The 15,016-nt window shown below is 41.2% G+C and overlaps 1 protein-coding gene across 4 annotated transcripts in view; it reads right to left on the bottom strand.

The window, feature by feature from the left end:
- Positions 1-1,806: 1,806 nt before the first annotated feature.
- Positions 1,807-15,016, bottom strand: part of FBN1 (fibrillin 1) — a 154,115-nt gene continuing 140,905 nt past the window's right edge. The window contains exons 55-66 of one of the 4 annotated variants that reach the window (XM_054641812.2): positions 14,359-14,481; positions 13,802-13,933; positions 13,087-13,212; positions 12,347-12,553; positions 11,627-11,752; positions 11,290-11,412; positions 10,312-10,428; positions 9,418-9,546; positions 8,491-8,610; positions 5,037-5,268; positions 3,833-4,007; positions 1,807-3,085 (exon numbers count right to left, since the gene is read on the bottom strand). In XM_054641812.2, the coding sequence (XP_054497787.1) occupies positions 2,696-3,085; positions 3,833-4,007; positions 5,037-5,268; positions 8,491-8,610; positions 9,418-9,546; positions 10,312-10,428; positions 11,290-11,412; positions 11,627-11,752; positions 12,347-12,553; positions 13,087-13,212; positions 13,802-13,933; positions 14,359-14,481 (2,000 nt within the window). In that variant the 3' untranslated portion in view covers positions 1,807-2,695. Of the gene's footprint in view, positions 3,086-3,832; positions 4,008-5,036; positions 5,269-8,490; positions 8,611-9,417; positions 9,547-10,311; positions 10,429-11,289; positions 11,413-11,626; positions 11,753-12,346; positions 12,718-13,086; positions 13,213-13,801; positions 13,934-14,358; positions 14,482-15,016 lie in introns of those variants that run through there. The other 3 variants (XR_013184082.1, XR_013184081.1, XM_077185247.1) reach the window with 3 other exon arrangements.

Here is a 15,016-nt window from a genome sequence, read left to right as displayed (position 1 = left end):
ATACTGTTACAACACACAATAAGAGAATGATTTGTTGTGTACAGTAACAAGCCATCTTTGTTAAATCCTGTTAACCAAAAATTAGGTTTGTTATCCATGCAATCATCTATGCAGAGTCATATGCACAATCGCAGTGGAGGGCAGCCACACTTATTTCAAGCAATTAAGCATTTTGTTATTTTCTTGAATTTGAAAAATATCCTTTAATTGCAAAAGGATACACATTTAGAAAAACCTCTACTTCAGTCTGTCTAGTGCTTAGAGTCATCCACTATCAAATGAAATACAGGAGATAATTTCAAAATCACACTGCAAGTTACAAATCTCTTTTTAATTGCAGGTTGCATGCAATGTTATTGTGCAACCTTTGTGCTTCACTGAGACACCAAGGGAGCTGCAAATATTCAAACTAACGGAAATGATCATACACATACAGCAAACTAAAACCAAGACACAAAAATTATATATCAGTTAAAGGACATTGCTGCAAAGAGACAGATGAATAATGTACAAAAAAAGTGGATTTTTATGTGCAGATTGGTACAGCACATCTGGGTTTTCCATTTTTAAATGACTAAAAGAGCTACTGACAAGATTTCTTGTTTCTGAAGCATAGCAAAGGCAATTTGCAGAACGGTGTGGGCAACACTGGGGCTGCTGGAACACAGTCAAAGAACCTTTGGCATCATAAGGTGTTACACGGAGCTTAAATGTAAACAAAGTCTACTGGATAGACTCCTGACAGGTCTTTCTGAAATCGTCCTTCTCAGTTCCCCTCAGTGTTTAGGGGCTGAGAAAAAATACTTAAATGGCACACTTACCTATAAACTATACAGTCATGCACACTGGCACTAAAAATCATTCCCAAGCTGCTGATATAGGAGTGCCATTTACAACTGTAAAGTTCTGATTATATCTCGCCAGAGTTATGCAACATATGGAAAAAATACACTGTTCAACATTTTGGCACACTAATAAATAAAATCCAGACACAGTCTATTAAAAATATCAAAGTAATCCTGTGCACAAGCTAACTATTTATATAGTTATATTTGTTATGCAGAAGAAATCACAGAGAGCAATAATACATTTTGGGGTGAATTATAGGAGTACATTTCCCTTCCAAAGCTATTATAGCTCAATATATGTTCCCTCTATCAACTACAGTGCTGTCCCAGCAGCAGTTTCAGTGCTTCTTTCTTCCAGATTTTATAGCATCACACCTCAGTACAATGTTCTGCCACTGCTGCTAAAAGATACACCATGGCATTTGCATATACAAGTACACCCACATCACTGAATAATTCACTTGATATTAAAACCCATCTAAAGCTTGTGGTGGTTTCTGGAATTGGATTATTCCTCTGTTATCAATCTTGGGTTACATGACAGTAACTGTTGAAGTGGGGGTAAAAGAAAGGAACATCTTAAGGCAGTTTTAGCAAACAATAGTGGGTTTTTTCAACCTTAACTGTGTTTTCTGTATAATGATTTAACATCCACTTCTGCATGTTTTGGCTATCAGATTACTTTTTGACCGGACTACTCAGGTCAAGTCATTGGAAATGTTCTCGCTTCCTTTCTGCAACCACACAGTAACTTGAGAGAGGTCCACTGCTGTTTAGATTTGTGAAGGTTTCTGTACTTCTTCTGTTCTTTCTCTGCATGAAGAATGAACAGCAGCAGCTCCCTCAAGGAGAAATCACCTGGACACACAGACAGATACAAAGACAACCCTACTGACAATGCCTGAAGTATAAAGAATGCAGCTTATCACACTTTTAGCAAAAACACAAGGCCACAGAATAAACTAAAAAAAAAAACTGTTTTATTGTGACATTTATGACATTGAACCCTTGTTGATATGAATGGCTATGGGTACTCTTGACATGTTACAATATGTCATGGTGTAGGATGGCACTGATTGTCATCTGACTTTTGAGAATGTTTAATGGTCCCTACTGACCTCAGTGCATTTTGGCAAGTCACAGAAACTTTATCATCAGGTTTGTGTATACAGTTAACAAGTAGTTGGTCTTATAAGCACCATTACAAACCCTCACATTAAGGGTATTATTAATCTAGTTTACAAATGCTTCATTGATAAAAATAGCATGATTACAGTATACACACACTTAATTTACATGTAATGTATTATAGGCATAACTGAGATAAACTACTGAGCTAACTTTGGTTGATTGAAGTATTTAGACTGAATAATGGCAATTTTGGCTTCTAAGTTGTGTAAATATTACAGTGCATTTATAAATCTAGGTTGAAAATTTACTAGCACCAAATGGATATCATAAATGGCTGACCTAGTAAGTTGTAGTTGGAGAAGCAAAGTTTAAGAATTACAAAAATAGAGCTGTCCATCAGTTGAAAGCACATTCTTGTACCTCTGCTGAAATGATGACGTGTCTCAGCATCAGTGGCCAACTTCCAATGATAAAAGTCCCAGTTTTCAAGATTCAACATATCAAGGTAGCTCAGCTACACATAAAAGCCTGAGAAAGTGGTAGTTTTGAGCTCATGTATTCATCCTGTACCTTGTTTATGTAATAATACAATAGTGCTTGTTCATACAAATGTACTCATGTAAGATTGTACCTAAGATATGGAGAATCTGATTGGGAGGAATATTCAGTCCTACCTATCTATCTTTGGTTTAATTATTTGGTCTTTGGTTGATGAATTAATGAAGCAATATCTGAATTTTCATTTTCAGGTTATCTCCCAGCTCACCACTGAGGTAGTCTTTGTCATGTTTCGCTTCAAGCTGGTTAAGTTCCTTCTTTTTATAGAGTGGAATACTACTGATTTGTAATGAATAGTTTCCAGGCACTGGCTTCTTCTTTGTGAAATGAAGGTAACTTATCCCGTCCTTCTTATTGATTCTAAAGAAACCATCTTCATTTCCGGAGTCAATTAAGTATCGGTTGTGGTTTGTCAGTGTTGTGAGGGCAGGGAGCAGCTCCAGGATGCGATCTTTGTTGCTGAGATCCGAGATGTTGATGGAGAAGATCGCTGCTTTCTCAATGTCCCAGCTGGCGAGACTGATCGGTGGCTCCAGCTCTTGCTGATCCTGCACAAGAACAAAGGATGTCAGTCAGCTGGCTTTGTCAGAGAGCATTTCACACGTGCCTGTGTGTATTTCTTGCCCAGGTTATTAATTACTAATTAGACAATTTTTAAAAGGAGGTTCTGTAACATCCTCTGTCAAATCCACTCTTATGGGCCTAGGACTCCTCAGGATGAAGTACAGAGCTTGTCAGCACTGCTGTGTGGGTCAGAGGAGCCCGAGCACGCACTGGAAGTTTCTGTGCACGTGCCTTGCTGCCTGACAGGTGAAGCCCCTGCATGCTGGGAGCCTGTGACCAGCCTCCTGCAAAGAGAGCAAACAAGGCACGCTCCTCCTCTCTGCCAGGGGAGCCACAGGCTGAGAGAACAGCTGTGAAGGAGAGCAGGGTCGGTGAGGGAGCCACAGCATTTCAGTGGGGATTTTCTGCTTTGCAAGAATCATTTGGGTTAAGTGTGGAGCCAGGGCAGCCTGCAGGTGCAGCTGAGTGCTGGAAAAGCAGCCTCACCCCTTCACCTCTGACTGGGTGGTAACACTTCAGACAGCAGCACAAGCTGTAACATTTTCATTTGGAAAGCAAGGGAAGCTCTATATCACTTCTGAGACAAAAACACTACCTGATATCCAAATCCAGCTTTGGTCTACTTTAGGGTGTAGATTTTCCCTGAGGGATTGTCTCTTGGCACACATCCTTCTGAGTCCAGCTCTCACAAGAGAGCCACAAACTCTTTCCCCCCAGAAAGGGTCAATTACCTCTGCTTCACTTGCAGTTTCATTAGTGCTCCTGCGCTTCCTTCCTCTCTTGGGATAGCCATTGATTTTACATTCATAACAAGCTTCTGGAGAGAGGGAGTTGTCATCTACTTCTCCACTGAGTGAAAGCTCTTGTCCTTGACCTCTGCCTAGCCCCACTCCAGAAACACAGTGTCTGAGGAAGGAAGAAATTCAAAATTAACTCCAGCAAGACACAGATCTTATCAAAAGCTGCATTTGGGGGACTGTAAGTACAAATAATTAAGCAATCATGTTGCATTCATTTCCTAGGAAAAATTTCTGCTAAAGTCAACAGACAAAATTCTCACTGAATCACAATGAGGCCACTCTTTATTTCAAGAATCTGCCTTCATGTGTTTTTGCCCAAGGGAGACCTGCCAATATTTAACAGTCTTAAAAACACAGGCTTAAGCTCTGAGTTGTTGTTAGCAATTTCTGTTATCCAGCCTGGAACACATTTAAAGAGACCAATTTTCAACAACTGCTGAAAAGTCTGGAGAGTGAGGTCTTTCATAATGCATCCCAAAGCTTTTAGTCACTTACAAACTTTAAACCACAATCTTTCTGCTTTCCATTGGGTTGCTTGGTCCTATACGATGTACAGCCCTAACACGCCCAGGGAGGGAAAATTTGTTTTATTGATAAAGTAGACATTTATTAAAAAAATATTAATTTGAAACACAGAAGAATATGGAACATACAAGAACCTAAGAGCATGCAGAGCTGTTATTCCAACCAGCAGGTGAAACCTCTTATATAATGTAATTTCTTTTTGCAGCTGGTAGGGGGTGTTATTATTAATGTTTGTTTTGTTCTTCTTTAAGAAGACAAGTGAATCACAACAAGGAGTATGAGCTCCCCAGTGCCAAGCTCAGAGGACTTGGCAGACTGCTGGGGTGTGCAGGAGAGGTGAAAGCAGTAGTTTACAATAGAGGATTGAACCTTGTAGCCCTGACCAAATCTCAAGCATTAAACCCCTCCCTTTCCATGGTTACCTTTCCCCACCCTCCCCTCCCCTCTCCAATCTCCAAAATCAGTAGGTGCATCCAGCTTTTGAGCACCTTCCCAATCCTATCCCTCGTTAATTGCTGACAATCCCCCTGGTTCTGCTGCTCCACACTGCTAAGAAAGGAGTGGACCACGTCCCCTTGGTATCTGTTAGTTTAAAATGAGAATCCCTTACCCTTGTCCTATTCTGAAGTAACCAGGAGGACAGCCACAGACGTAGCCACCTTCAGTGTTTGAACAGCCATAACTGCATGGGGCTTGTGCAGAACCGCATTCATTGATATCTTGGCAACCTCCACTAAACTGCTCATACTGAAATCCAGTAGGGCACATACATTTATAGCTTCCCAAAGTATTGTGGCAGGATGCTCCTCCACAGATGTGTGCACTGAGACATTCGTTTTCATCTGGAAAAGAAGCAGAATATACCATGTTAACTTGTACCCAGGTACAGTCCAGCCTACCCCTTGCACAGGTCGTGCTTGGCTGAATGTGCTGCCACCTCAGGTGGACACAGAAACGGGGCTTGTCCGTCCTCTTGGCTGGGCAGTGCTCCCTGGGAGATGACTACAAGCACACAACAGCAACACTGGGGCTGCTCTACAGAAGATATTTCATGCCATGTCAGGTCATGCTCTGGAGAGCAGCGAAACAAAGACAGCTTTTTTACAGAAATAACTGAGAAGGATAAAACTTTGTACAGCCAAAAATCTGGTCAAGTAATCCCTTGTTCATAGTGCTATTCAACATTAAAGGAAGAGTAAGGAATCAAGCTCTGACACTTTTTCCAGGGATTGAAAATACCTCCCTACACACTTACATTTAAATATTAGACTTAGGTAAGATACGGGAAGTAGTAAAGTAAAAATAAAAGCAGCTATAGATACAAAAGACTCCTATATTCTGAACCAGTCCTTTTCCAAACTTCCTAAGGGTGGCACTGTAGGAGTTTCAGGTCACTTCAGGCTTATTTACTGAAAATGGCTACTTTTTGAAATGAAGCTGGTCTGATTTTTGATGTCTGATGTGGCAAATTGCTCCAAAAAGTTCTGAATATTATTGTTCTCCATTTTCTGTGATAAATGCATATGTACACTGTGGGTGTGTACACATAAGAAACTCCATTTGGGAAGTACAGAGCAGCATCTCTGACTTCAACATCCAGGTTACAGGAGAATAAGTAATAAGTCAGAGCATTATTGTCTTTTTCCAAACAATGTGGCTCTTTGTTCTTTGTTTAAAAGCAATGTCTTTGCTTCTTGCAGCCTGATTCACAATGTGGTGTACTGTGGAAGTGCCTGGGCAGGGGATGCAGTCACAGACAGCACAAGACATGGGAGGAACCAAAGCATTCTTCAGTGATTATCTAAATGTGTTGCAGCAACATAAAAAAATCCCTGAACGATTCATTAAATAGGCTAAAAAAGACACAAACTGTTTGCAGAGTTGGGATTGCCAAGGAATATGAAGGAATTGTCACGGAAAAACCCAGCACATGGATTCTTCCCCTGTGGTACACCCAGGAGATCCAGATAAGTATCTTAAGAATATCCAGTTACAGACAGTACAATGTGAACATGCAGACACCACAAGGTGTTAAAACCTGGGGCTGAATCCTGTGTTCCCAAGGCCTGTAAGGGTTTGCCATTAACTCAGAGAGATGCTTCAGTGTTTCTCACACCTCAGAGCAACCATACCGACATCATAAATGCTTGTTTGGGCCACAGGAAGCTACTGCACCAAGAGCAGAAATGTTCACTTCACCATGCTCCACAGTGGCAAGAAAGGGGACATTAGTGAGATTAATCCCCATATTTGGGTGAGTGTCAGAAGAAAAAAAATATGAAGAAAAAGAAAAAGTTTTGGGACCCTCAGACTGCACAAGCTGTGCTGTCAGGCACCAGCCTTGCTCTCCTGTGCTCTGTAACACACAGCTCTGTCATGCTCAGTTTCAGCAGGAAGGAGAAATGCCACGAGGACACAGGGACCCAAACCTCCTTTCCTGAAGCCTTGGATTTCTGCCTGGACTGCCCCATATCCAAGAAGGTAAAGTACTGGCTGAGGCTTGCCCCAGGTGTGGCCCTCAAGAATTTTCCCTGGTGAATTTTCTGGTGGACCAATATTTTTGGTGCCAAGGCTGGCACCTTTCTTTCAGTGGGGCAAATACCCAGTGGTTGTGCATTTTGAAACTGGTATTCCCTGTATAAATCTAAACAGTAGTCAATGGCCTCAAAAGCTGGAATAGCAGTGTACACCTGGTTTGGAAATGCACTTAGTTAAATGTTTTCACCCAGGAACACCTGGAAACAGCCAAGATGTTTCACAAAACTCAGCACTGCACTTCTTCAGATTCTGCAGCGTCCTCCAGCAGCCAGACATGACAGTGCTGGTTTCCTGGGGGATTTTTATCCTCCTGCAGATTAAATTCTAATTTAACCCTAAACTCTGCTAATTGAATTAACATTCAAAACCCCCACATGTTTGTGTTTCTTGTATGTTACAGGGGATACAAAGCAAATGCCACAGCAAGGTCTGCATATAATGTCAGGAGGTTTGATAAGCACAATTAAAAGCAGAGACCTCCCTGGAGCACCACAGTGATAACAAGGTAAAGCATTTCTATCTTTTTGAGCACAAAGAAAGCTAAACAGAAAGTAATAAAGCTCTTTGTTCTCAAAGAGATCATCAAACACTTCTCTGGGTATCCACACAAGAGTAGCTTGCATGAAGCCCATTAAATGTGATGGAAACTGCACATAACTGTCACTAGAGAAAAAATGATTGCTGTTTCTTTTGTTTGAATATGCTGCATACTACACTGCTGAAACAGAGGCTTTTCCCATCACTGCTGCACAGGCAGCCCCACATATGAGGGTTCAGAGACTTGGTATAGTGACAAAGTTTAGACAGGGAAGAAAGAGGCATTTAATTCACCAGTGTATTTACTTACGAACATAAACTTATGAGCACTAGCATTTGTTAATGATAACCAGAATTGTCCTGTAAGCTCTCACTCTAAACTGTATCCCAAAGCTTCAAGGAAGCACCTCTAGACAGACAGCTGCAGGTGCAGGTTTGCTCAAATATAGCAAATTGTTAGTGCTGTACAGAGGGACTTAAACACAGCAGCCTTCCTGTAAGTGTTGTAAGAAAGACAAAAGCACAGATCAAGTAGGATTTTAATGCAATTTGAGATTCTTGGAGCCAGAAGCTGAATTTTATGATTTAACAGTCCAAAGTTGTAGTTCTGAGAGTTCCAGGCTCAATCCACCATCCACTCTTGGACAGGACCTTTGTCTAAGCAGAAACCATTGCAGAGCTGAGTAAGACTTCCTTTGTTCAGATCACAAAATACATGAGCAACGTGAGTTTCCTCAAAGTCAATACAGCCTCTAGCACCCTCAAGGAGAGCTTTCTGCTTAAACACTTCTTGAACCAGGCCATGAGTTACTGTGTGCTTCATATCCTATCTGCCTTTACAGGAGACCACACTTGTAATGAAACTCTGCTGAACTTAGCAAATTATAATCACAAAAGAAAGTATGGCAAACTGCACCATTGCCCTTCACTTCTTGCTGCCAACTAAAGTAACATGCATTTTAATGTATGAATTAACAAAAGTGACTTACCAACACATTGGTTCCACTGGTAATGCTGGAGATATCCTTGTGGGCAGCTGCATCTGTATCCTCCAATTATATTTTGGCAGCCATGCTGACACCGATGGTTACCGTCACATTCATCAACATCTAAAAGGGTGAAACACACTCTGAGTTTTGGGATAGAAGCTCAAATTATGCTGTATTTGGAAAATATGTTACAAATAATCATATATATTCATTTATCATAGATATATATAATATATTTCATGATCTTCCAAAAACTTGACCACTATGGGCCTTTCAAGATTGGATTTGTGGCTCCACAGCAAGTAATATAGGGCTGAAAACCATGGAAAGCACTCACATTCAGCAAAAATTTTCAGGTTTTGCATTCTGCTGTGGAGCAGACAGGAGAAAGCCATTTGTATATGGGATCCCTAATGCTTAAGGGTCCCAGCTCCACAGCAGACAGACCCTTGCTTTTACCCGGGCATCCAACCCAAAAATCCCAAGATACCTCTTTTCAAACAACCCAAACTCTGTCCCAGGAGAAGGCTCCAAGGACCCAGAAGAATAAGTCTACAGCCCTTGAACTCTCTCTTTAGCAGGTCACCTTGGAGATGCAAGACTTCCTGTCCTTGAATCCCTCAGAAACCCATGCAGGATTCAAAAGAAGTTCACTGAACTTATGACACTTAAACTAAAACATTCCAGGCTACGTCTCCTCAGAAAATATCTGTCCAGCTCTTTAAAATCCCACAGGATATCCATTTTTTTTCTGGCCCATGAAGAGAAATACTGCCTTGTTGCTAAATTTCTGTACTCCCTCCTCACTTCAACCTACACATGCTTGCTCCTGCAGATTTTGGTGCTTACTCCTTGGGTGACATTATGGCTGAAACAAGATTGAGGAAGCAAGAGAAGGCCAAGTTAAATGCACTGTGTTGTACCCACCTTCACAGCTCTGCCCAGTTTGATCAAGTGAGAAGCCACGTTGACACTCACAAACAAAACTTCCTGGAGTATTCTGGCAAATGCCCTTTGCCCCACAAAGATTGATCTCGGTAGCACACTCGTTGTTGTCTGGGGGAAAGCAAAGCTCAGTGTTAGTTTGTAGCTGTCATTTCAAAGCTGATGTTTTGGCCATGCTAATGATGGAGGGGTTGTGGCAGGAGGTAAAGGCACATCAGTAACACAGGTGTCCCACTGCCCTCCCAGGTTTTCACTTTGCATTACAGGACAGTTTACACTGCCTTCTTTTGAATTTGGAAACACAAAAGTAATTGGAAGGGAAAATTTATTTTCTTCACCAAAATACGAAGTTTGATGGTTTGGTCTCCAAACACCTGCAAATTCACACCAATACCATTGGGTCATCAAACTGACACAGAAACAGGATCCAGCTTGCAGAGAAGAAAGTGTGTTTTGCAGGAGGAAGCAGTTTACTTTAACATTTCCATGTACCCAATGGGTATATGATCAGAGGACAACTGCAGAAATGTATTTTTCATAGCTGTTTCAAGAAGCCTTGACATGATCTCAATGAGCTACAAAAAGAAAAACAGAACTAATTTTGCTCAATGCCTAAGAAAGGGCAAGGCAAGAATTAAAAAGTGGTGTTTGTACTGGCTGGTTCTTGCAAGTGCAAAATTCAAAGACAGATTATGAAAGCAAGGGAAGGTAGGAGGAAAGGGCATCTTTGCATCTCTGGTGGGAATAGGATCAGAATCTGGCTTATGCTTCCATTTGATTCCTCAGGAAGATGATTTTACCTCCTTGCTACTTTGCTTCTGGAGTAAGGGTCAATAATAAATCCCAAATCTATGTCTACCTTCCTATACCACCTACCAATGCAGGCTGTATGGTGCTGAGTGAATCCAGGAGGGCATTTGCAAGTGAATCCCCCAATAGTGTTGACACAAAGGAACTGGCAGTTGTGCTGCTTTGTTGCACATTCATCAAGATCTAAAAAAAAAGAAGAAAACATCTTTCAATTACATTCCCTGGACTCATAAATAAGTGATTAAAAATAAATCACACTGGCTTCCAGTTCCTCTTACATGAAGCCCCACATTTAAGGAATGGGACTTTGGAGCTACACAGTGTCCATGCTAACACTGAACTGCAGACACCACTCCCATGTGTCTGAAAGTTTCTGTGATGTAATAAATGTCTGCTCAGCCAATAAATGGAAGTTACCATCTTCATGAGATGTGGCAGACTGGAAAATGGTCTTGCACTGAAGCACACTATTACTCCAAAAGAAATATTGAAATGCTAACAACAAAGTACACTGTCATTCTGCATGCCAAATTTGGAATTGCTGCTCTAATTTGTGTGGTTTTAATCAAATCTTAGTTACCAAGACACATAAATGTATGGAATTCTAAAGAATACTCCAAAATCTCTCCTGCACTGCTGTGCCTTATCCAGCATGCTGCAAAAGCAATGGTAGAAGTTCTGTTGATGCTGGGCAATGTACTGCAAACCACCTTTGCATCCAATAAGATTCACTTATCATTGAATGATATGGCTTAAACCAACAAGCTTACCAATATGAGAACAATCCTATATATTATTCATTACAAAATCTTTTGAAGATCAGCTGCCATCAACCTGCAAAAGTTCCCATCCAGCTGTTGTTCATCCAAATTAAAAAAGAGTTAACTGAAATACCAGCTCCATCCTGTGCAAGCCACTCCCACTGTCTTTAGTGGAAATACTCACATGAATCAAGGAGACAGATTTGCATCATTTAAATGTCCTTGCAATTATTTTTGCCTGAGAAACACAGTTTCTGCAGTAAATTCTTCTCTTGATTTTTACCTTTGCAGCTTCTCCCATCTTCTTGCAGGATGTATCCCTTTGGACATGAACACTGGTAGCTCCCCTCTGTGTTTTTGCAGATGAAATTGCAAGGTTTTGGAGACTCATTGCATTCATTCAGATCTACAAGAAGCAAAACCAGATACCTCAGTGCTGGCAACCAAGATTTGTCATAATGTTTTACAAAATGTTCAGGATAGATCAGAAGGAAATCCAAATCCCCAAAGCATTAACAAGTGACATTTTATTTTCTCATTTTTCAAAAGCTTTCTATTTCTTCTTCAAGTCCTCTCTTAGTAATAAACTTTATATACAAACCCCACAATGTAAAACCTACCAATGCAAAGAGTGCCAGTGACATCTGTAGTATAGCCCAGATTGCAAAGACAATGGTAAGTTCCCCTCTCATTGATGCACTCCCCATTGCGGCAGACGTCGTGAATAACCTTGCACTCATCAATATCTGCAATTAAACAAGGGTTAGCTCTCAGTGGAACAAAACTGATTTTGTGCAGCTTCAATAGGTTCTTGTGACCTGACGCAGAGAAACCCACACCATACATAAAATAACTACATAAAATAGTGAAATATTGCACAGATTTAAGGAGAAATAGTAAGTGGAAAAACACGGAATGGAGCATTAATTTAACTTTCTTACACAGTGAACAAGCTGTAAGTGGAAGGGAACAACTGAAGCTGATCATGTATCAGCCTTCACAAATCAAACATCCCTTTGCCTTCATGTAAACAAACAGCTCTCAACATGTGCCTGCAACACACTCAAATGTGAGATGCAAATTCCCATTTGAGTGCATGCCAGTCAACCAGGACATAAAGCAAGTATCTGCCAAGATGGGGTGGATGCCTCATCATCCAGAGCCTTTGGCTGTGCACCATCCTCCCAAGGGACTATACTCAGTCAACACGAAAAATCTCAGAAAATTTCAGCTCATACTCAAAACATTTAGGACATTACAGTGTTTGAATATGCAAAAAGAGAGTTTATAATTTATCACCTAATTTAGCATTGTCTAAGAGATCATTTAATGAAAAGTACCTGCTCCACTGGATGTGTATCCCCGGCCATGAGGGCAAAGCTTCTTGAAGGCCACGGTGCCTGGGAAGGGACAGACCTCACAGTTCTGCCCCCAGCCTCGGCCACCATCACAGCAGCACTCTGACTTGGTGACAGCGTTCCTGTTGCTCGAGCCGATTTGGCACATACTTTGTAAGACTTCAGTGAAGCAGTAGCCCTCCCTGTTGTCTGGAAAACAAATTGTGCATCACAGAGAATCCTAATGGTGAATCCCAGAGGGTCAAGAGATGTTGGGAATTTAGTCAGAAATGTAAGAGAAAGGGCATACTTCACCCTGAGACTGCAGAACTGAGAGTGAAAGACTACCAGCAGTAAGAACGAGAGAATGACATCTAAGGGAAACAAAGACAAGAAATTCAGCAAAAAGTGGAAGGCAAGAAGTTACAATATGCTTAATAAAATGTATGTTTCTGTTTGAACCTAGAGAAAAAGGACTGGCTGAAAATCAAAGAAATGTCAGAGCAGCTCCTGGCTGACTGAAACCATGGAACACTCAGCTTTCACAGCAAGTCACCCCAGCTGGACTGACTGAGGCAGGGATATGGTGAGCATGGGAAGAAGGAACTTGCAGGAGGACACCTACATATGAGGGCCCCTTCCCAAATTCAAGAGTGTGTTTTCTCACCATACATTTGTAAGTTTAATTTCAGCCCTCATTGCAGCTATTCAAGTGACAGCTCATCCAGGTGGTTGGGACTTACCAAGGCACTCGTCCTGGCTGTCGCTGACCGTGAATCCCTCGTTGCACTCACACCTGTAACTCCCCACTGTGTTCACACAACGGCCGTTCTCACAGAGCCCAGGTTTGGTCTGACACTCATTCTCATCTGCATTTTTGAAAATTTATGACAAAAGTCCATTATTAGATTAATGTAGATAAGAGACTGATATGGAGCTTTCATGCTGTGCATTATGCCTGGTTAAACTTCAATTTTTTTTCTTTTTCTTATATTTTAAAGGTTCTTTTAATTCAATTTTCAGAGGAAAGATGGCCATCTAGCTCACAATTTTTATATATATTATATCTGCATTCCTTACTGGTTTTCAACATTTTTCATAGCTACAGCTGCAGTTCTGAATGCCTTCCAAGGTTTAAAAAAAATTCAGATCTACTCTCATTCCTGCTGGCAGAGATAAACAAGCCTACAGCAACCAACCCAAATCCTCACCTTCTTCCCTCAGAGTAGTCAGCAGCAGCAGTACAAACTGACACCCACACCCAGATTTTCTACTTACTACCCACAGATGCGTACACCTGAACAGCAAAACCAAGTGTGTACAGCACCAATAGATCCATTACAGAAGTAGTTGTGCAATTCTGCCCCTGAGTTTCTTAACACTTCATTAAATCCAAAATTTTTGGATCTGCTGAGGAGCTGTGTATTTCAAGAGCTTCAACACTTCCGTGTCACTTACCTATACAGCCTTCCCCGTCTGGTCTGCGCTGATAACCAGGCCCACAGATACACATATAGGTGCCAATTAGGTTTTTGCATTCCATCTGTTTTGAGTCACAGTCATGAATTCCTTCTTCACACTCATTCTGATCTAAAACACAAGGTTTAGACTTTATTGTATAGAGACATGATCCTGGAAATTCACAATAGTAAATTCTGACTTTGGAATCTCTATCATAATCAAACCCTACACATACATTTATTGTTCTCAACCAACCATAAAATATACTAGCCTTGAGCAAATTGATTTCTCCCAAATGCCCATTTTTAGGGCAAGACAAAACCATATCATCTGATATGACCTCACTTTAGACAGATGTGTAAATTTACTGGCAGGACAGGCCTAGTACAATCAAGTGCATAATGCAAACCATAGAATTTCATCCCAAATTCTTTCTGACTCGGTTACTTCCTGGGATTAAAACTCTGGCCCAATAGTGCAGTGAGTCAGAGCCCTGCCCCTGCAGGAACTGAAATCATTCTCTCACAACTGTGAGAGTCTGGTAGGAGCTTTACCTCTGCACATTCTCCGGTCCTCCCGCAGAACGTACCCCCCGGGGCACTTGCACTCGTAGGATCCAAAAGTGTTCACGCAGCGGAAGGCGCAGAGCAGAGGGTTCTGGATGCACTCATTCACATCTGGGTTTGGGGTGACAAAGACCATGGGGGGAGGGAAACACTTGTGTAAAACACAGCAAACTTGAGTGCCCAGGCTTTAGGTACAGGCAATACCACAGATCCCAGTTTACTGAGGACTAGATTTTAATAGCTGGGGACCCTTGGTTCTACTCCTCATGGATTTCTGTAGAGAAGCAGGCACCAGACACACCAGGATATTTGCACAGCTACCTGAAGTTTCAATAAGTTCAACAGCAGGCAGCCAATGGAAATAACTTCCAGATATATGCTGCCAAAATACTTGCTCAGCTAAAGCTGTATCTTTTCCACACCTAGGTTCAGGGATTTTTTTTTATTGGTTATTTAAATTCTACATGCACTAATTCAGATTCTTCATAAACTGAATTCCATAAAACAATATCCTTACTTGAAACATTATTTTGAAGTACATTTACATACAAAATGCCTGGACTACTTGAGCAATTACTGCTATATAGTGACGTTTATGCACTCAGCTAGCTCCTCCTCTGCAATTTGAGCTTTTACCCAAATTCTA

This window comes from Agelaius phoeniceus, chromosome 13 (genome assembly GCF_051311805.1).
Source record: "Agelaius phoeniceus isolate bAgePho1 chromosome 13, bAgePho1.hap1, whole genome shotgun sequence".
Lineage (NCBI taxonomy): Eukaryota > Metazoa > Chordata > Aves > Passeriformes > Icteridae > Agelaius > Agelaius phoeniceus.
The sequence above is the reverse complement of the archived record's forward strand: the minus strand, read 5'-3'. Positions and strand labels throughout refer to the sequence as shown.